Raw genomic sequence first — 22959 nt, forward strand, 5'->3', positions numbered from 1 at the left:
AGGAATCAGTGTCTACCTGCAAGCATTGCAAAGCAATCAATAGCCTGCTATTCAGTGGAGAGGGTGTGTGGTCCAAGTCTGGGTTTAAGGGTCTCTTTTCCAAGCTTAAAAAGGATAAACATTCACAATCAACACCATGGGCCAGAAAAGGTTGAATACATTGGCCATGTTGTCAATCCAGCATGACTTCTGACACATTCAAAACAACTGGAAACTCGGAAATCTCATACTTCAGTGAGTTCAAGACAACTGGAACCCAGGCCTTTTTCTAGAGCTCCGACCTGAAGATCACTGACGTCATGATTCAACCTCCCAGTTGTCTTCAAATCACCATAAATCCAGAGAATGCCAGACATTGATGACAAAGTTTGATGACAAAATTTACCCACAAGAAGGACTGCCACTCCACCTTCCTTTTCAAGTGAGCACAGCACAACAAGGTGAGTCCAATAATGTCTTGTATGCTGCTGCATATATGATGAAATATGCCAGGGAGATATGTATACTGTAGCTAAGAAAGTAATACTAAGTGTATGTTGTGTAGTAAGATGTTAGTAGCTTATGTGCATCACCCTAATAAGATGGTCTATTTACCCCTCTTAATTTCGCCTGTTGTTCTAACTTGGTGGTCCACATGTAGCCTATAACCTGTTTTAGAGAAATGTAATCATTGAATATTGTAAGAGCTTTCATTGTCTGCTTATATTCCCCCTTTATTTATCCTTCGATTCGGGCTTGGTGTACAGAGACAATACTGTAAGAACGGCCCATGTGCTGAATTCTGTCGCTGTACATTTTAAAAGTGCTGAACAAATAGTTATATTGACTACGTCCGTTCGAGCTCGCTCATTAATGTCTTAATCGAAATGACGGATTGCCTCTTATGCACTCATTGTTCCCTTATGCCATAGTTTAAACATCTCAATTGTCAGTAGAAACCACATTTGTTTAAGCAAGTCAGCCATTTCAGCTATGTTTTTTAAAAATGCAGTAAATGAGGCTGAATGAACTGTTTCGCTGCCAGACAAGGCTCCGCTGATAGCCAGGTGTAGCGATGGTAAGGATTCACTCCGTGGTGCTGAAAAGAAAGCTCTGCTGTTGGGGTGGCTTTATGTAGGGCCTAACAGTTTGTGGGTAACCTTTGTTGCCATTATAGTGGAAATAATGTATTGTTTAGTTTTGAACCGTGGCTTTGCTGGCATGCATCATAAAAAAAAATGTTGAATTTGCCCCAACAAGATTTACATGATAAAGTCGCAAGTGGACATGGGTCCCATTATGCCTGGTGAAAACCAAACACTGTATTCCATAGTGAGAACCTTATACCAACAGTCAAGCATGGTGGTGGTAGTGTGATGGTTTGGGGATGCTTTGCTGCCTCAGGACTGGGAAGACTTGCATTAATGGAAGGAACCATGAATTCTCCTCTGTATCAGATAATTATACAGGAGAATGCCAGGCCATCTGTTTGTGAGCTAAAGTGCAGTTGGGTCATGCAACAAGACAATGAACCAAAACACACAATCAAGTCTACATGAAAATGGCTAAAAAGAAACACATTTAAAATTAAAGGTGGCACAACCAGTTATTGAGTGTAAGGGGGCACTTACTTTTTCACACAAGGGCATTGGGTTTTACATAACTTTGTTTATGAAATATGAACGGTGTTATTTGTTCACTCAGGTTAGATTTTGGTTGAAGATCTGATAACATTCAGTACAATAAATATGCAAAAGTAGAGAAAATTAGAAAGGGGACAAATACTTTTTCACAACACTGTACACTTAAATTATGGTAAGATCCATTTAACCACAAACTAAAATAACTAGGATTCAAGACTATTCAGTGTTCACCTCAATGCTGAGACAATCCCTTAGCTTCTTGCAGGAGGCAGAGATGGTCTCAGAGGTGGCAAACTCAAAATACCACAGTTTGTTCTTCATCCTTGCAGAGAAAACAAAAATAACATTGTTTTTGGTCAGTGCTCAGAGATAAACAAAATCCCACCCAGCCATAACAGATTTTTCACTCTTCGCTCTCAACACTCTTTGTTTGATCCTTGACCTTTCAGTCACTCTCACCTGCTGTTGAACTTCTGAGGGTGCTTCTCCCTCATGGAGTGAAAGCGGTGAGCAATGGAGGCATCCTGTCAATTAACACATTGTAGCATTTACATGTGTTCAATAAATCTTTATCACCACAAAAGGGCAATTTGTAACAATAAGAAAACAAGAGCACAATGACAAGAAAAATCACAGTCATATCAGTGCCTTCGGAAAGTATTCAGACAGACCCTTTGACAATTTACAAATTTTGTTATGTTACAGCTTTATTCTAAAATGAATGAAATAAAAAAAATCTCAGCAATCTACACAAAATAACCCATAATGACAAAGCGAAAACATTTGTTTTATATATTTTTTTTCAAAACAGATACCTTATTTACATATGTACAGTTGAAGTCGGAAGTTTACATACACCTTAGCCAAATACATTTAAACTCAGTTTTTCACAATTGCTGACATTCAATCCGAGGAAAATGTCAATTTAAGGTCAGCTAGGATCACTATTTTATTTTAAGAAAGTGAAATGTCAAAATAATAGAAGAGAGAATGATTTATTTCAGCTTTTAATTATTTAATCACATTCCCAGTGGGTCAGATGTTTACATACACTCAATTAGTATTTGGTAGCATTGCTTTTAAAATGGTTTAACTTGGGTCAAACGTTGCAGGTAGCCTTCCACAAGCTTCCCACAATAAGTTGGGTGAATTTTGACCCATTCCTCCTGACAAAGCTGGTGTAATTGAGTCAGGTTTGTTGGCCTCCTTGCTCGCACAAGCTTTTTCAGTTCTGCCCACAAATGTTCTATGGGATTGTGGTCAGGGCTTTGTGATGGCCACTCCAATACCTTGACTTTGTTGTCCTTAAGCCATTTTGCCACAACTTTGGAAGTATGCTTGGGGTCATTGTCTATTTGGAAGACCCATTTGCGACCAAGCTGTAACTTCCTGACGTCTTGAGATGTTGCTTCAATATATCAACATACTTCTCCTCACTCATGATGCCAACTATTTTGTGAAATGCACCAGTCCCTCTTGCAGCAAAGCTCCCCCACAACATGATGCTGCCACCCCCCGTGCTTCACGGTGGGGATGGTGTACTTCGGCTTGCAAGCATCCCCCTTTTTCCTCCAAACATAACAATGGTCATTATGGCCAAACAGTTCTATTTTTGTTTCATCAGACCAGAGGACAAAGTACTGAGTAAAGGGTCTGAATACTTATGTAATTAAGGTGATATTTCAGTTCATTTTTAATAAATCAGCAAAAATATCTAAAAAACTGTTTTTGCTTTGTCATTATGGGGTATTGTGTGTAGATTGAGGGGGGAAAGAAACAATTTAATCAATTTTAGAATAAGCCTATAACCTAACAAAATGTGGAAAAAGTCAAGGGGTCTGAATACTTACGAAGGCACTGAAGCTACATCACTCACAGATGTCACTGTGATTGTGATTTGTCTTACCAGTGTGCTCATGTCTTCTTATTGCTGCAAACAAACTACCAAAACTGACAGGCAGGATAAGGCAGTTAAGAGAGACATACAGGTGATTGACTGTTGAGTCTGTACATTATCCAATCAGCAGGCTCTATGACCCCAAGGTCATCACTCACCACGCCAATAGAGAAGTAGTTGTTGATGATCTCGTTGGGCACAGGGTCTCCTATCTCCTGGGGGTCCTCTGAAATCACCTGCACACTCCAGCGGTCCATAGGAACCAACGAGCTCTCCTCGACCTCCTTCAGAATCTCCCTGAGATCTGTGCCCTCGTAACCTGCAGGGTTTTCCATGGACACAGAGGGTTTACACAAGAGAAACGCATGACTAGCGTTTATTTTGGGGTACTTTCCTTTTAACCAAAGCCATGTGATGCATTCTAAATAGCAAAGTATTCCCTATGGGTCCTGGTCAAAAGTAGTGCACTACATAGAGAATAGGGTGCAATTTAGGACACACACCATTATGTTAAACACGGCCCTTACCTCCTCCCCAGTGGAGGCAGCGAGCAAGGTCGTTCCCTGTGCCAAGCGGCAGGACCGCCACTGGGGGACGCACCGGCAGGTCAGCTTTGTCTGAGAACACACAGAGGCAGCCATTGTTCAGCTTTAGAGAACCCCAGAGACCTTGACTACTGTTCATGAACCTCTGAGGGGAAAGGAAGCAACCCAAACCTATAGCATCTAGTATCCAGCCGACTGTGCCGTCTCCACCACACACCAGGATCCTGTAGTCATGAAGGTTCCGAAAGAAGTGCAGTCTGGTATGGATACACATACACATTAAATAAATCAAAAGTATTTATAAAGCCCCTTTTTTACATCAGCAGTTGTCACAAAGTACTTTTAGTGACCTTTCCCAAACCACATAGAGAAAAAGCATACTATAATTAAGCAATAAGGCCCGGGAGTGTGTGGTATATGGCCAATATACCACGGCTCAGGGCTGTTCTTCAGCACGACCCAACGTGGAGTGCCTGGATACAGCCCTTAGCCGTGCTATATTGGCCATATACCACAAAACCCAAGGTGCCTTATTGCTATTATAAACTGGTTACCGAAGTAATTAGAGCAGTAAAAATACATGTTGTCATACATGTGGTATACGGTCTGATATATCATGGCTGTCAGCCAATCAGCATTCAGGGCTCAACCCACCAAGTTTATAATACCAATGAATATAATATCTCATAAAAAAATATTAAGAAACCATATACCCACTGTCAGAAGGGAAACCTAATGCTGTCATAACAATAACATAACAGTCCACTTTCCCACCTCCCACCCCTGATCAACCTGCACGTGTAGTTACCCTGGTCCAGGGCCTCCATTGGAGAGGTTGTAGACCTGCCGTGGGTTCAGTAGATACTGAAACTTCCTCAGCACTCTGAAAAATACATGATATTCACTCACAGGAGTACATTAGTGCAGGCTAGGAATTTTTTTATGATGTCTGTCCTGATCTGCCCTTACCTCTCCCCCTGCTTCCCTCCACTCTTTGGGTTCACAAACACCAGGAGAGGGTGGGTGTCTGGAATAGGAGCAATCTGCAGAGAGAGATGGGGAGGAGATAAGATGAACGTGTGCATGCACTAGTGTGCATGCCATGCAGCAGCCAGCACAATACAATTGCAGTCAATAAGAGTGGCAGAAGCAGATCCATAGCAAATAAAAATGCATTACTGGCTTTCACACATTTGTGTTAAAACACATGCTAATGGATAGGGCAGGGCTGCCAACCCTCTTCCTGGAGATCTACTGTCCTGAAGGTTTTCAATCCAACCCTAATTTAGCGTATCTGATTCAGCTAGTTAAGGTCTTGTTAAGCAGCTAATAAGTAGAATCAGGTGTGTTAAATTAGGGTTGGACTGAAAACCCACAGGGCGGTAGATCTCCGGGAAGAGGGTTGGGAAGCCCTGGGATAGGGCCAGTAGTGTGTGTGAAGTAGATGGCACGGTGTCCCTGTCAGTGGAACTAAGAGGATCCTACCTGCAGAATGTGCCCGTCTGGGGTGATGTCCTCCAGGTTAGTGTCCTCCATGGAACTACTCCTTCCTTCCTCATCCTTCTTCAGAAACAGAGAGTGTTAGGAGCATAGCAAGCATACACATTTGACACATACTGTAGTATTATTGGGTGACAAAAAAACCTGCCAACATTTTTTGCTTTTAGCTGAAGCATAGCCTGAATGGCTATAAACAGTGTGACTTAATTTGCAACTCTTATGGAATGGAGTCATGGGATTGTCGTGTGTTCAATGGCTGACCTTGGAGGATGAGTATATGGCCCACGGTGGCAGAATATGGTCTCTTAGCGACCCGCAGTCGCACGATGATGACCCGAAGTTGACACAGTCGTCATGGCGCTAAAACGAGACATTCATTGTAAAGACTAGTGGCAGTATATGTGTACACATACAGCCAAGAATGTAAACGCACACACACTTACCATCTGTTGGCACCACACGCAATGCTTCCCTGCCAGGGTCTTGATCTTCTTGTTGCAGAAGTGACACTTACTGGAGTCACAGTCAGCACTGACCCAGCCGTGAGCTGGAATCTGGAGCAGACAGACAGAGGGACAACATCCACAAACACATATGAACACTATAGCCAGCAGGGCAAGATTTGAAGGCTTTTATGTTTTCCATTATGCTGACTGCATACACACTCTTGAAAAGGACATGACTATGATTAGGTGTGCAGATTAATCAAAATGATATGAAACTTACTGTTATTCAGGTTTAAAATCATGATTCTGGAATGAAATGTGATACAGAACTCTATTAAGGCTCACCCCAATCTGTTTTTTGGATTTAACAAAGGTGCAGGCACATGGACCTGGGTTCTTGTTGGCACAGTGACCATGGACAGTGTACTTGCACACTGAGGGGGAGAGAAGAACAAGGCCACTGTTAAGCATTTCTCTTTGAAAATGTTACTGTGTTGTTGCATGTTGTTCGCATTAGGCAAGATAATGGATTAACAACTAAATGATCTGTACTCAACCCTTTTATTCTAACCCAGCACTAACACACCAGAATCAACTACTCATATAGAACTTGATTAGTTGAAGCAAGTGTGTCAGTTGTTGGACTGGGACAAAAGCATGTATCCCCTAAGGCCTGTACACTGTAGCTCTCAAGGACCACACTTCAGTCAGTGACAACAGAACTACAGTCTCTACTCAGAACTTCTCTCTAAGTATATCTATGAATATGAGACAGAGGGGGCCCCCTTGTGACGGTATAGAGCTATTACAGGTGCAGCAGAGGCCCTGTTTCCTGAGGCCCAGCAGCATGCTCTGACACACGTTGCAGTACACAGGCTTGTTGAAGTGCTTCATCCTCCAGATGTGCTGCCCATCCCTCTCTGCCATCTGAGAGATGAAAGAGAGAGAGAGAGAGAGAGAGAGAGAGAGAGAGAGAGAGAGAGAGAGAGAGAGAGAGAGAGAGAGAGAGAGAGAGAGAGAGAGAGAGAGAGAGAGAGAGAGAGAGAGAGAGAGAGAGAGAGAGAGAGAGAGAGAGAGAGAGAGAGAGAGAGAGAGAGAAAAAAAAAGGGCAGGGTCTTTGTTAACAACTAATGTAAACAGCAGGGTAGACTCATGGCTCATGGTAAGGGAGACACCGTGGCTGTGCCTCTGAAGCGACTAACAGCATGGTAAAGTAAACAGCACGTCAATCCAAACAAGTACCATTTGTATGTGTGCAGACTTATTTCTGATACAGTATTGCCAAAGTCTGAGGGCCGTAAACATAACGATTTTTGGATAAGACAGGGACAAGATAAGACATAACTTTGGAGTGACATTTACAAGTATAATCAAAACGGAATTGAATAAAGCTTTATTGAGATGTACAGTAGTTGAGCCATACAGCTCATAGCAAATGTTCTAGACATAAGGAGTCTATTGTCATGTGCTGAATCATGTATACTGATTGAGTTAACCAGATGAGTGGGAGTCTGGCTGTTAGTGCTTCTTGCCTTGAGTCCCAGCAGCACCAACAGGGGCACGTTGTTCATCCCTCCCTGGATCCACTCCTGCAGGGTCACCGCTCCACTGCTGTCAGCATCCATCGCCGTCATCATGTCCTTCAGCACCTTAGGGACCAATTGGAGTAGTTAGACTCCCACTGATCCTGGTTCCTGACCAATCACAAGTCTCTCTGCGCTGCTGCCAGGTGTTAGCCCTATAGAACCAAAGTCTATAACCAGAACATCAACCCTCAAACCAAATAACAGTTTATCTAATTTTGGACTCACTTATCTTAATTCATTGGAAGCTTAATTTCCATGTATGGACATCACTTCAGGTTCATTTGGTAGATTAAATATAATTTCACTTCCAGAACAAACTCTAACCTGACAAATATTAAGTATGCAATCTCTTATCTGATAATCTCTGTAATCTCTGTAATCTCTTTTTTGATAATTAGAATTGATGGAATGTCAAGTGTAAGCAACATGCAATGTTGTACCTAAATACTGTTAACATTAGTCTCTCATCGCTATTCACTACAACTCTCCAACCAGAAACTTGCACGAGGACTGTAACTGGGTTCTGGGTGGGGTCGTTGGGCCCAATTCAATCAAGACCACTAACTAGATTACTGGGGTGAGACAAAACAATTTGAGAGAGTGTGTATTTAGATTAATGTGGTCTAATTCTTTCCATGAAAATAATGTTTGCCTCGTCAATCAAAAAGAAAGGCATAATAATTCCAACATCAACACTGTTGTTTACCCTTCCCTGAACCCTGAGGGGGTATACTACAAAGCAGGATCAATAAGCTATAGCCAGCCATCATTATAAAAAAAATCTGAATTAACTGTTGATTTTCTGATTCATTAAGAAAGCTAAACTAAGATATGTGTTTTTTGGTTGTTGAGTCAATTAGACCATGCCCATTTCAAGATTATCTTTAAAAAAAAATGATTTCGGGAATATTTAGTCAAGTTAGCTAGCCAACTCCTTGATCCTGCTTTGTAGTATACCCCTCAGGTGAATGTTTTGCTTGAATATAAGACCCAGTGAATATTCCCATAGGGATAGTTGACAGGCATTTAAGTGAATGTCTTACCGGTCTGAGTTCTGTCACGTCCCAACCCAGGTAATCTGCCGCACGCATCATCTGGGTGATGATCCGATCCACTTCCTTATTAAGAGTAAAACCACAGTTTGTTCTTTCACAACTCCTACTGTTCACTACATCACCTTGATTTATGAGAGTAGAATGTATTCATAATACAGAAAGTACATTTCAGTCACTTACTGAGCTGTCCAGGAGACCGTTGCCATCTTTGTCATAAAGTTTGAAAGTAACTGAAAGCACAACAGGTGATGAAATGAGTAAATCAATAACAAATCCTTCTTGTGTTCACTCACTCCTTATCTCTCCTCACTGGTCAATTGAAAACAGCTAAAAGATCAACCCATCATGGAATACAAACTATCACACAGAATTCCATTGGTGAAAAGACAGTAGGTTACTCAGTACTCACATTCCAGTTTGTCTCGCGGCTGTCCCTCCTCCAACACAGAGAAGTAACAAGACACATCTTTGAGGTACACTCCACCTGAGAGACAAAACCAGGAGTTTATTGAGATGTTTAGCAATTGGAACTTATATAAAGTGCATTCAGAACCCTTGACTTTTTCCACATTTTGTTACGTTCAGACTTTTTCTAAAATAGATTACACATAATACCCCATAATGACAAAGCGCAAACAGGTTTAGATTTTTTTGCAAATGTATAAAAAATTAAAACAGATACCTTATTTACACAAGTATTCCGACCCTTTGCTATGAGCCTCGAAATTGAGCTCCGTTGCATCCTGTTTCCATTGAACATCCTTGAGATGTTTCTAAAACTTTATTGGAGTCCACCTGTGGTAAATTCAATTGATTGGACATGATTTGGAAAGGCACACAACTGTCTATATAAGGTCCCACAGGTGACAGTGCATGTCAGAGCAAAAATCAAGCCAAAAGGTCGAAGGAATTGTCCATAGAGCTCCGAGACAGGATTGTTTCGAGGCACAGATCTGGGAAAGGGTACCAAAAAATGGCCCTAAGATCACAGTGGCCTCCATCATTCTTAAATGGAGGAAGTTTGGAACACCAAGACTCTTCCTAGACCAGACTGCCCGGCGAAACTGAGCAATCAGGGGAGAAGGTCCTTGGTCAGGGAGGTGACCAATAACCTGATGGTCACTGACAGAACACCAGAGTTCCTCTGTTGAGATGGGAGGACCTCCAGAAGGACAACCATCTCTGCAGCACTCAACCAATCAGGCCTTCATGGTAGAGTGGCCAGAAAGAAGCCACTCGTCAGTAAAAGGCAAATGACAGCCTGCTTGGAGTTTGCCAAAAGGCACCTAAAGGACTCTCAGACGATGAGAAAAGAGATTCTCTGGTCTGATGAAACCAAGATAGAACTCTATGGCCTGAATGCCAAGCGTCACGTCTGGAGGAAACCTGGCACCGTCCCTACGGTGAAGCATGGTGGTGGCAGGATTATGCTATGGGGATGTTTTTCAGGTGCAGGGACTGGGAGACAGTCAGGACAGAGGGAATAATGAATTGAGCAAAGTACAGAGATATCCTTGATGAAAACCTGCTCCAGAGTGCTCAGGACCTCAGACTGGGGTTCACCTTCCAATAGGACAACAACCCTAATCACACAGCCAACCCTAATCACAAGCAGGAGTGGCTTCAGGACAAGTGTCTGAATGTCCATGAGTGTCCCAGCCAGAACTGGGACTTAAACCCGGTCAAACATCTCTGGAGAGACCTGAAAATAGCTGTGCAGCAACACTACCCATCCTGACAGAGCTTGAGAGGATCTGCAGAGAAGAATTGGAGAAACTCCCCAAATACAGGTGTGCCAAGCTTGTAGCGTCACACCCAAGAATACTCAAGGCTGTAATTGCTGTCAAAGGTGCTTCAAAAAAGTACTGAGTACTTATGTAAATGTAATACTGTATTTCCATTTTATTTTATTTTTTTACGTTCTAGAAACCTGTTTTTGTTTTGTCATTATGGGCTGTTGTGTGCAGATTGATGAGTAAAAAAACAATTCATAAATGTTTGAATAAGGCTCTATCATAACAAAATGTGGAAAAAGTCAAGGGGTCTGAATACTTTCTGAATGTACTGTATCATATCAACTTAGACCCATAATCAAGCAGAGAGCCAAATACAGTATGCATCAAAGTATAACATATCGTAAACCCATGAATGTTCACATCAATGCGGTCACTTTTTAAGAGCAATTGATGGATATTGAAGGCATAAGCAAGACATATCATATACATTATATTATACTGTATGTCATACACAGTAATAATATATAAGAGTTTGGATGGTGGGGCTCACCCCCTTTGGGTGGAGGGCTCCTCATATAAACATCTCGCTCTGCATTCTGGAAGTAGTGGAAAAGGCGTTGGCAGAAATCAGCAGGGAAGTCATCCGCCTCCAGATAGGTCTTGAGGAACAAAGAGAAGCCAACTGCATCGATTCGCTGAGATTCCAAACAGAACAGTACATCAGAGACAACAAGGGTTGTGTTGTGTAATCTCAAGCCAACATAAGGTGCTGGCAGAAGGATGGGCCATGGTTGGAAAGGACCCTCTTGAAGCTCACCTCTCCAAATCTGTACTGGACCAACCGCCCGCCTGCATGGAACTCTTTCATCACATCTTTCACTCTCAGACTGCCATCTGCATAGAGGACAATACTGAAAGTCAACACGGGATACGAGCATATAAAGAGAAGCCAGATATGGGACAGGCAGAAAAGTCTAAAAGATAAAATACATGTACATTTTGGCAACAACACCTTTGAAAATCAATTTCAAAGATGCAGTACGTAAACCACCAGCAGAAGATGTAATATAAATCAAACAAATACACAGGACGTCTGACAGGCAAAATACATGCCCCTCAAAGATCTATAAACCTCTGCCTTTTGGGTTCCATTCTAGTGTGGCTCTTTGAGCTTTTAGGCTGGGTAACTCTAAAGCACTTTGTGACAACTGCTGATGTAAAAAGGGCTTTATAAAATACATTTGATTTAAATTTGATTGACTATATGAAACTCCAGTGAGGCAAGGGAGCAGTACCCTTTCATGCAGTCTCCCTGTTCACCCTCTTGGAACATTACCCCTAGATTTAGTTGAGTAGTATGAAAACATCCATAAAAACACTGGTTCAAGGTGCATGCTGGATTAGAGAGGATAATTTAGGACAAAAAGTACATCCACACTGTCTGGTATAATGCTCCCCAAGTATTCATTTTTTTATACAGTACCAGTGAAAAGTTTGGTCATCATGGCTATTTGAAGAATCTCAAATATAAAATATATCCATGTGTTATTTCATAGTTTTGATAATAGAACCTAGTAAAAATAAAGAGAAACCATTGAATGAGTAGGTGTTCAAAAACTTTTAACCGGCAGTGTATGTGTTATGGCTTTTCAACCTCAGCTCTGAATCCACAATATGGCAATCTATCTAATAGAACTCAAAGGTTTTTCTTTAATGGAAGCTTCTCTAATGTCAATCATGTAAAGTTTGGTGTACCGCAGGGCAGCTCTCTGGGCCCTCTACTCTTTTCTATTTTTACCAATGACCTGCCCATGGCATTAAATAAAGCATGTGTGTCCATGTATGTTGATGATTCAACCATATAGGCATCAGCAACCACAGTCACTGAAACCCTTAACAAAGAGTTGGTCTCTTTTGGAATGGGTGGCCAGTAATAAACTGGTCCTGAACATCTCTAAAACTAAGAGCATTGTATTTGGTACAAATCATTGCCTAAGTTCTAGACCTCAGCTGAATCTGGTAATCTATGGTGTGGCTGTTGAACAAGTTGAGGAGACTTACTTGGCGTTACCTTAGATTGTAAACTGTCGTAGTCAAAACATATTGATTCAATGGTTGTTAAGATGGGGAGAGGTCTGTCCGTAATAAATAGATGCTCTGCTTTATTGACACATCACTCCAAAAAGCAAGTTCTGCATGCTCTAGTTTGGTCTAATCTTGATTATTGTTCAGTCGTTCGGTCCAGTGCTGCAAGGAAAGATTTAGTTAAGCTGCAGTTGGCCCAGAACAGAGCGGCACGTTTTGCTCTTCATTGTAATCAAAGGGCTGATATAAATACTATGCATGCCAGTCTCTCTTGGCTAAGAGTTGAGAAGAGACTGTCTGCATCACTTATTTTTATAAGAAACATTAATGTGTTGAAAATCCCAAATTGTTTGCATAGTCAACTTATACACAGTTCTGACACACACACTTATCCCACTAGACATGCCACCATGGGTCTATTCACTGTCCCCAAATCCAGAACAAATTTAAGAAAGCGTACAGTATTATATAGAGCCATTATTGCATGGAACTCCGTTCCATCTCATATTGCTCATATAAACAGCAAACCTGGTTTAAAAAAACAGAAAGTAACACCTCACGGCAGAACGCCTCTCCCCTATTTGACCTAGATAGTTTGTGTGTATGCATTGATATGTAGGCTACATGTGCCTTTTAACAAAAAATGTATGTAGTTCTGCCCTTGAGCTGTATATTGTTCTGTATTATGTCATGTTTCATGTTTTGTGTGGATCCCAGGAAGAGTAGCTGCTTCTTTTGCAACAGTTAATGGAGATTAGTGATACACCGATATGACACTTTTGGCCGATACCGATATCTGATATTATTCTTGCCAACAAAAAAAAAGATACCGATAAAAGATATTTAAATTTTTAGCGGCCTTTTAAGCTTTCTAGTACAGTTAAATAGTTAACACACACACATGGATGCAGCGGTCTAAGGCACTGCATCTCAGTGCAAGAGGCGTCACTACAGTCCCTGGTTTGAATCAAGGCTGGATCACATCCAGCCGTGATTGGGAGTCCCATAGGGCGGGGCACAATTGGCCCAGGGTCGTCCGGGACGTCATTCTAAATAAGAATTTGTTCTTAACTTAACTAGTTAAATAATGGTTACACACACACACACACACCACACTGACCAAAAAGTTATTTTGCTGGCATTTACGCCTCCATTACCAGTAAAACATAATCAAAACCTATTTATTTCACTTACTTTCTGTGCTGTTTCGTTGTTAATTTGTTCATTCTCAACCAGGATGTCTATGGAACGCCATTTGGGTCTTTGCGTGTCAAAAAATATACACGTCAAATAACACAACATAATCTGTTTCAGTAGCTGTATAGCTAGGTGTCATCATCTAAAATTACCCTAATTTACAAGACAGTTCTTATTTTATTAATGGTGGTTGGACCCATCTATGTGAAAATAGACACAATAAGGATTAGCCACAATAGTGGACTTTTCAGTTAGCCTTCAAAATAAAAGTACGGCACTATTCTACTATTTGTATTCATTTGCATCACTGTCAATTACATACTTGTATTTTGAAGGCAAACTGCAAATTCCACTATTGTGCCTAATTCTTATTGTGGCTAGCTTCATAACACATAACCTGGTCCGGTCAAGCCTCACTAGCCAGATGAAGCTAGCTGAATCGTATAATGTTAGCTATGGGCAACAGGGTTAAGTAGTTGGCTAGCTATTTATTTTCATGAACTGAAGTTCAATTTCAATAGCTGAACAACAAGTGGCAACCTAGCTAATACTTACAAGGATTCCTAAATCATTGCTAAGAATAATGAAAATAACTGCAGTTTCTACTGGTCATTGTTTTCAGGCTGGTTGTGTTGGTGCCAGCTAGGTACCAAGCTAAAGCTAGCTACCCCATAAGTTGCGGTCGAGCAAATTATGCTTTATTACCAATGCGGTATTGTAAACACATCGTTCGTGGCCGGTGTTTGCAGACTTTTTGTACAGCTTTGACAGTGCTACTGTATCTTTTTTGATACGCAAAGACCCAAACAGCGTTCCATAGTATGTATGTCGTGAAGCAAATAGCAGTGACGCTATTACTGTGTAACTCCGGTAGGGCAACATCTGAGAAATAGCGCACTTGGTAGTGTGTACTGGTGCTCGACCAGTCGACGAAAAAGCCAACATCACCCACGACAGAGAACAATTGAATGTCAAGGGCAATGAATACCATTATCTTGGCGTTAATGGTTTTCGCCTTTGAGTTGTCTCGCTGAAATGTTCTTACTCTTCAAAATGACTGCTCGACTTGTTGACTGCTCGATCCACACAGCAGACATTGTGTGGGCTAGGTTAGGAATGCTGTGTTGCACGTGTAGCGCAAATTTTATGTGGCGTTATTACGTCATGTAACTAACTATGTTATATAGGTATGCATGGTAGTTTTGACATCGGTGTTAACCTTGACATTCCGATATGTTCACCGATATATTGTGCATCCCAAATGGGGATCCTAATAAAATACCAAATGTTGGAGCATAACTAACGAAATTACAGTTAACGAAAAGGTACCCTTAATCCAGTATAAACTAAGGTATATAATGTCTTATTCAAAAGACACATTTCACAAATTCTATAGCACAACAGCAGAATCATGTCTTAAGTGTAAAACTAACAATGACTCAATAATCCATGCTTTCTGGAAATGCTATAAAGTCCAGAAGTTATGGGCGGAGCTAGAAAGTTGGCTGTCAGAAGTATTACAATGTAAATTAACGTTTAATCCGTCTGTCTACATTTTTCAAGACATGGCATATGGGGGTGTAGTGAGATACCCAGTGGATTGGACGATTTTCTTCTCAACACTCATCTTGAAGAAACGTATACTAAAAACTTGGAAATCAATCAACCCTCAATCATTAACACAATGGAAAATCTAATGATTTATTATTGAAATAGCATGGGCAACCGAGGGGAAAAAACAAAGGCCATATGGCAAACAATAGTGCAGGCACTGGGGAGGGAGGGTGAGCATGGGGCTCTGGGCAGATGAGATATAGTCATTGTTTATGTGCCTCCGTAAATTGTTGTTTGTATGTGTATGTGTGTATCTGGTGTGAAAAAATTATGTATACTGTAGCAGTCAACCTACACATTCAAGGATTTTTATATATATTTTTTACTATTTTCTACATTGTAGAATAATAGTGAAGACATCAAAACTATGAAAAAATATTCCACCTCCTGGTGGTGGTTCCCAAGTATTCAATAGGATAACATTTTTACCCAACTAGGTCTTTGTCAGTGTAACTGACAGTTAGACTTACAGTTTATGTCGTTGTCTTTTGTTTGAATTGTTTACGTGTCCGCTGTGCGGGGGAAATGATAATACAAGCGGAAATACCTAGCTAATACTGTTGTAACGGGGATCCTTATTGTAGCAACACACTTTTGGAGGGAAGGCAATCCTGCGCTGCTTTAGCTAAGTTTTCATGTCATCGGGTGTAGTTCATAAAGGTTGAAGAGTGTATGTTAGGATGAAGTGTGAATTCATGCCAGGAATAATAAGTGTGAAGTTTGATTTCCTCCCTTCTGTAATAAGCAGCCAATTAGGTATTTTTCCTTTATTCATGTATTAAATCTGAACCCGTTATAACGCTGGTTAAACTGTTATGTATGTAAGCACTTCAGAGTTATACCAAGCTAATAAGTCACTCGTAAGATAAGGTTGTAAGAGTGTGCTTAACTGTATTTTTTCATGTACTTTATAGTTCTCACGGAAGGTGATAATTCTGACTAAAACTACAGAATAAAGCCGCCAGTTAAAATCAAGGAACGGTTGTGCTCGTGGTTACTGAAGGGAGCTACAGTCAGGTTCATTAGACCTAGAGCCACAGACTGTTGAAGTTAATTCTAGAAGTATGGTATTAGCATTGTATCTGACCCACCTTTCCTTTTAATTAAAAATGGCACTCACATTCCATGTACTGCTGCAGCTGGATGAAGTCCACAGGGCTCAAATCCCTCCCGTCTGGGTTTGTAGCTGTGTTTTTAGCTAGGTCTGGAGCCGCCATGGTCGCAAGTTTCTCCCACACTGGCCAGAGAGACTGAGGTAGAGAGACAGGAGAGTGACTGAGAAGGATAAAAAATATGAATCCCTACACCCCCAAAAAATACAAATAGAAATGAGAGAAAATAAATTTGTCCACTTTGAGTCCAGAAACAGTAAATTAGCAAGTCGGCGAAGAAGGTGAGATAGTTGAGACATTCACTATCTATGAATAGTGAGTGTGACGTCCCACGAAACAGGTTTGTCCCCATTCTTTGCCCAGCATTACACATACTGAGTGTACAAAACATTAAGAACATCTTCCTAATATTTTGTTGCAACCCTCCCCCATTTTGCCCTCAGAACAGCCTCAATTTGTCGGAGCATGGCCTCTACAAGGTGTCGAAAGCGTTCGACAGGGATGCTGGCCCATGTTGACCCTAATGCTTCTAATAGTTGTGTCAAGTTGGCTGGTGGACCATTCTTGAAACACACGGGAAACTGTTGAATGTGAAAATCCCAGCAGCGTTACAGTTCTTGACACAAACCTGACATCTACCACCATACCTCCTTCAAAGGCACTTAAATCTTTTGTCTTGTCCATTCAACCTCTGAATGGCACACATACACAATCCATGTCTCAAAGCTTAAAAAATACTTATTTAACCTGTATCCTCCCCTTCATCTACACCAGGCCTGGGCAAAGGCCGGCCCAGGGGCCGTATGCGGCCCGCATCCTAATTTCAATACCGCCTGCGGAATCATGCTCAGATCACATAAAGAATTTGCGACAGTAGTTTTGAAAAAAGTATTTGTTATTCAAATTAAAAGCCCAACGAATACTCACCTTTGTGTAATCCTTTAACTCCCACCGCTTGTGGGACATTTATTTTGAAGGCACGTATAAATAACAACTGCACGAGGACAGACAGTGACTGACAGGCGGACATACACGTCACAGTTACAAATAGTAATTGAGCAAAAATTTGTTAATCAAAGATGTCAAAGAAAAGGAAAGTAGACAATGAACTTGTCCCGACACTTCCAAACGAAGCATAAGATAAATATAAGAATATGTCTTCTGAGGGCAAGTGCATCGATAAAGTTGCTTTCTCAGTTGAAAAAGCAGCAAGGACTTTTCACAAAACTGCATTCAGCAAATGATGGAATCGTGAGAGCTAGCTATGTACTAAAGATACAGTTGAAGTCGGAAGTTTAGATACACTTAGGTTGGAGTCATTAAAACTCGTTTTTCAACCACTCCACACATTTCTTGTTAACAAACTATAGTTTTGGCAAGTCGGTTAGGTCATCTACTTTGTGCATGACACAGGTAATTTTTCCAATTGTTTACAGACAGATTATTTCATTTATAATTCACTGTATCACAATTCCAGTCAGAAGTTTACATACACTAAGTTGACTGTCTTTAAACAGCTTGGAACATTCCAGAAAATGATGTCATGGCTTTAGAAGCTTCTGATAGGCTAATTGACATCCTTTGAGTCAATTGGATGTGTACGTGTGGATGTATTTCAAGGCCTACCTTCAGACTCAGTGCCTCTCTGCTTGACATCATGGGAAAATCAAAAGAAATCAGCCAAGACCTCAGAATCTTTTTTTTAGACCTCCGCAAATCTGTCTGGTTCATCCAAACGCCTGAAAGTACCACTTTCATCTGTACAAACAATAGTAGGCAAGTATAAACACCATGGGACCACGCAGCCATCATACCGCTCAGGAAGGAGATGCGATCTGTCTCCTAGAGATTAACGTACTTTAGTGCGAAAAGTGCCAATCCCAGATCAACAGAAAAGGACATTGTGGAGATGCTGGAGGAAACAGGTACAAAAGTATCTATATCCACTGTAAACCGAGTCCTATATCGACATAATCTGAAAGGCCGCTCAGAAAGGAAGAAGCCACTGCTCCAAAACCGCCATAAAAAAGCCAGACTACAGTTTGCGACTGCACATGGGGACAAAGATCGTACTTTTTGGAGAAATGTCCTCTGGTCTGATGAAACAAAAATAGAACTGTTTGGCCATAATGACCATCGTTATGTTTGGATAAAAAAGGGGGAGGCTTGCAAGCCAAAGAACACCATCCCAACCGTGGAGCACGGGGGGTGGCAGCAACATGTTGTGGGGTTGCTTTGCTGCGGGAGGGACTGGTGCACTTCACAAAATAAATGGCATCATGAGGTAGGAAAAGTATGTGGATATATTGAAGCAACATCTCAAGACATCAGGCAGGAAGTTAAAGCTTGGTCGCAAATGGGTCTTCCAAATGGACAATGACCCCAAACATACTTCCAAAGTTGTGGCAAAATGGCTTAAGGACAACAAAGTCAAGGTATTGGAGTGGCCATCACAAAGCCCTGACCACAATCCTATAGAAAATTTGTGGGCAGAACTGAAAAAGCGTGTGCAAGCAGAGGCCTTTTAACCTGACTCAGTTACACCTGCTCTATCAGGAGGAATGGCCCAAAATTCACCCAACTTATTGTGGGAAGCTTGTGGAAGGCTACGCAAAACATTTGACCCAAGTTAAACAATTTAAAGGCATTAAAGGCAATGCTACCAAATACTAATTGAGTGTATGCAAACTTCTGACCCACTGGGAATGTGATGAAAGCCATAAAAGCTGAAATAAATAATTCTCTCTACTATTATTCTGACATTTCACGTTCTTCAAATAAAGTGGTGATCCTAACTGACCTAAAACAGGGAATTTGTACTAGGATTAAATGTCAGGAATTGTGAAAAACTGAGTTTAAATGTGGTGTATGGTCTAAGGTGTATGTACACTTCCGACTTCAACTGTAGCAAGCCATTCACTGAGGACAAATTCATTAAATAATGTTTAATTGACTCTGCAGCAATACTTTGCCACGACAAGAAAGAGCTGTTTGAAAATGTTTCCCTGTCAAGACGAACAGTGACACGGCGTGTTGAGCACATCTACAGAATATGGAACAACAGTTGAAAAACAAGGTAAAGGATTTCACCTATTTCTCATTGATCCTGGATGAGACCAGTGATGCACGTGACACTGCAAACTTGTTGATATTCTTACGAGGCATAACCCCAGACTTGGAAATTACAGAGGAGCTTGCTTCAGTGCTGTCAACGAAGAGCGCAACCACAGGGAAAGATTTATTGGAGGAGTTTAATAAGTGTGTGGCAAAGCTGGGACTGAGTTTTGAAAAGTTATCCAGTGTGACCACTGATGGGTGCCCAAACTTTACAGGAAAAAACGTTGGCCTTTTGAAAAGGATACAAGATCAAGTAGCTGAGCTGAACCCAGATCAGAAAATTATTTTATTCATTATCCATCAGGAGATGCTCTGTAAATGTGTTCTGAAAATAGCTATGTTGTGGATACAGTCACTAAAGTGGTAAACTTCATAAGCGCAAAATCTTTAAACCACAGGCAGTTTGTCTCACTGTTGGAAGAGACAGAGTCGGGTCATGCATATCTCCCCTACCACACAAACGTGAGATGGCTGAGTTTGGGGAAAGTGCTTAAAAGGGTGTGGGACCTGAAATCGAAGATTGCTGAGTTTTTGCAAATTAAAGGAAAATATGTGTATTTCCCTCAACTGCAAGATAAATAATGGTTGGCTGGTTTTGCCTTTACTGTGGACATCATGGCCCTCATGAATTATCTGAATTCCAAACTACAAGGGAAGGGCCTTTTTGCACATCAGATGTACAGCCTTGTCAAAGCCTTCAAGGGAAAATTTCTCCTCCTGACCCGCCAAGTAGAAGCCACCAATCTCACCCAACGTCTGACACTACTAGTCTGTTCCCTATCAGATGATGAGCGGGAGAAGTATACATCACTGCGGCGATACATCACTGCTGCGTGCTTTGAAAGGTGACTTTTCTCATCGTTTTGAGGATTTCAAAGTGTTGGAAAATGACATGCTGTTGGTTCCTCTCCTTTCAACTTCAATGTGGATAACACTTCCACTGACTTGCAACTTGAATTTATCGATCTCCAGTCTGATGCAGTGATTGGAGAACTATTCAAAACAATGTCACTGATAAGGTTCTATGCATCTCTCGATGAACAAAACTTTCCAAAGATTAGAAGTCATGCTCAGAAGATGTTTGTACTGTTTGGGTCAACTTATGTATGTGAACAGACATTTTCAGTGATGGAATATAACAAGTCAAGGCACAGATCATCTCTTACTGACTCTCACCTCTCAGCAATCCTGCGCATAGCGACGCAAGAAACTATACCAGGCTTCACTGCTCTAGTCAATGCCCATCAGAGACTTCACTCCTCACACTGATTGAGTAGTTTAAATGTAATGTTGAGCTCTCTCTCTTTCTTGTGCATATCCGTTAACAAGAGTTCTGTCCGTGGTGCTGAATGCACAGTGTACTTTTCCCTCCATGTAGTTCATTGCATGTATAATAATGAAAATACCTATCAAAGGGAGAACATGGATGTAGTTTATTTCTGTGCATGTTAAAAAAGTTAAATAAGTAGCATATCTGGACGTGATTTACAGTAGATATATCTGTCAACAGAGTCATACACATGATGTATAATCCTGTAATATGATTCTGGCCCGCAATAACAAAAATATATTCTAATGTGGCCCTCCATGGAAAATAATTGCCCAGGCCTGATCTACACTGATTGAAGTGGATTTAACAAGTGACATCAATAAGGGATCATAGCTTTCACCTGGTCAGTCTGTCATGGAAAGAGCAGATGTTATTAATGTTTTGTACACTCAGTGTAGTTCCTTACCAGTGTGTCATTTTCCTACCGGACCTAAGCCCTAAATTCCTTAATGCCTATCACATTTGTTATTTCCTCACACCCCATCTCAAGATAACGTCAAAACCATGTTCTAATCAAATACATCCCTGAGGGACACTTTCTAGTTTCATACTCGGATGAAAAGAGACTGGCAAAATGTGATGGCGAATCTCCAGCTGGCCCAGGCAGTGGAATCCTGCCTGTTTGGGTTTACTCTTCCAATTAAGGGAATCATTTGAGCATGACTCTCATCACCCAAGGAAAATGTCTTCATTCTACGTCAGTACTTTGTTCCAATGGCCTGGAAACTTTAGTGGAAAATCAAATTACTTAAGAGAGAATCAACAACAGACTATAATGCACACTGCTGCTCATTTCATAACTACATTTGACCAATGAGGATGTCACTAAATCAATTCAAATCAAATCAAATGTATTTATATAGCCCTTCTTACATCAGCTAATATCTCAAAGTGCTGTACAAAAACCTAGCCTAAAACCCCAAACAGCAAGCAATGCAGGTGTAGAAGCACCTGCATTGCAATTGAAGTTTACACACATAAGCCTACAGTCACATTCCAGAGGTATCCTTTTTAGTATGAAAGTAATTGACAATAGAATACATTACATTACACCAAAATGACAAAAATAGAAAATACAATAATTCAGAAGCTTGAAGGTTTTGGGTTAATTGTCAAACATTGGGATTAAGGGTATATTGTTTAACTCCCTGATTTGATTTCATTCTATCTTGACAGGGTACATCCTGTAATGTCCTGTACTGGATTAACAGAGTAATGTCAGATTCAATATTTTAGAAACCCAGGTTGAGAAAAACTGCTGACATACAGTAGTGGGCTGCAGTATACCAACATCATGATTCTTGACACCAGCTTTGATCTAGTATGAAGAGATGAAGTTGTGGCATCTCTAATGCATGGCTGACTCAAGGATCAAATACAATAAGTTACTCAATCAGTCACCTACACACTTTACCTACACTACAATTTTGACAAAGCAGGATCCCATGAGGAAATAGTGGGAAGGGTAGGGAAACTGGTCTAAGAGCAGAAGGTATGAAAAGCACAAGCATCCTTAAAATGACTTTTATATGGAATGTATATTTTGTTCTGTGTAAATCATTCCATGTGTAGCCTACACAGATCGAACCAATATTTATACAAACTTGAGTTGAGAAATAATGACAATGGATGCATTGGAAGTCTTACAGGTCGAACATACAATTACACTGTAGACTAAAGTGGCCAAAATCAGTTCCAAGTTGTTAGTCAAACAAGTCCAGGGTGCGGTGATAGGCTGGCATAGACAAAATATGTTGTTTGACCTTTTATGGAAAATAATAAAAAATGTAAACAATTAAAAAGCCCTCGGGTGCAAAAGCCTACACATTGCGTGGTATCGACAAATGGTCATTGCTCTTTAAGTAGGCTACACTCATTGTTTACAGGTGAAGACGAATCAATTGTAAGGGAATGTAATAACAGCTTACTTTGGTGAAGTGCGTCCTAATGGATGGCTCTGGTGACGAGGGACAAGTGGACCCGAAAGAAACCCGCTATCCACAGTAGAATTCGGTCGAATATGGATGGTTAGGACGGCTACGCGACTGCTATGGCCACAACTAAATGAGCAGATGTTGTTAGTGTGTTAGAGCATTATATAAATCCAAGGGATTAGT

General features: G+C 40.9%; 1 protein-coding gene across 12 annotated transcripts in view; it reads right to left on the reverse strand.

Annotated features, from left to right (window-relative positions):
• LOC139370942 (diacylglycerol kinase alpha-like) overlaps positions 1-22959 on the reverse strand; it is a 34528-nt gene extending 11569 nt beyond the window's left edge. The window contains exons 1-20 of one of the 12 annotated variants that reach the window (XM_071110845.1): positions 22771-22959; positions 16404-16533; positions 11205-11281; positions 10938-11082; positions 9061-9135; positions 8832-8881; positions 8640-8714; positions 7543-7659; positions 6820-6937; positions 6356-6444; positions 6008-6118; positions 5826-5924; positions 5550-5627; positions 5034-5107; positions 4873-4947; positions 4236-4321; positions 4047-4136; positions 3678-3838; positions 2082-2146; positions 1854-1944 (exon numbers count right to left, since the gene is read on the reverse strand). In XM_071110845.1, the coding sequence (XP_070966946.1) occupies positions 1854-1944; positions 2082-2146; positions 3678-3838; positions 4047-4136; positions 4236-4321; positions 4873-4947; positions 5034-5107; positions 5550-5627; positions 5826-5924; positions 6008-6118; positions 6356-6444; positions 6820-6937; positions 7543-7659; positions 8640-8714; positions 8832-8881; positions 9061-9135; positions 10938-11082; positions 11205-11281; positions 16404-16500 (1773 nt within the window). In that variant the 5' untranslated portion in view covers positions 16501-16533; positions 22771-22959. Of the gene's footprint in view, positions 1-1853; positions 1945-2081; positions 2147-3677; positions 3839-4046; positions 4137-4235; positions 4322-4872; positions 4948-5033; positions 5108-5549; positions 5643-5825; positions 5925-6007; positions 6119-6355; positions 6445-6819; positions 6938-7542; positions 7660-8639; positions 8715-8831; positions 8882-9060; positions 9136-10937; positions 11083-11204; positions 11282-13666; positions 13713-14657; positions 14773-15753; positions 15769-16374; positions 16534-22770 lie in introns of those variants that run through there. The other 11 variants (XM_071110848.1, XM_071110847.1, XM_071110846.1 and 8 more) reach the window with 11 other exon arrangements.

This window comes from Oncorhynchus clarkii, chromosome 17, assembly GCF_045791955.1.
Source record: "Oncorhynchus clarkii lewisi isolate Uvic-CL-2024 chromosome 17, UVic_Ocla_1.0, whole genome shotgun sequence".
In the NCBI taxonomy this organism is placed as follows: domain Eukaryota; kingdom Metazoa; phylum Chordata; class Actinopteri; order Salmoniformes; family Salmonidae; genus Oncorhynchus; species Oncorhynchus clarkii.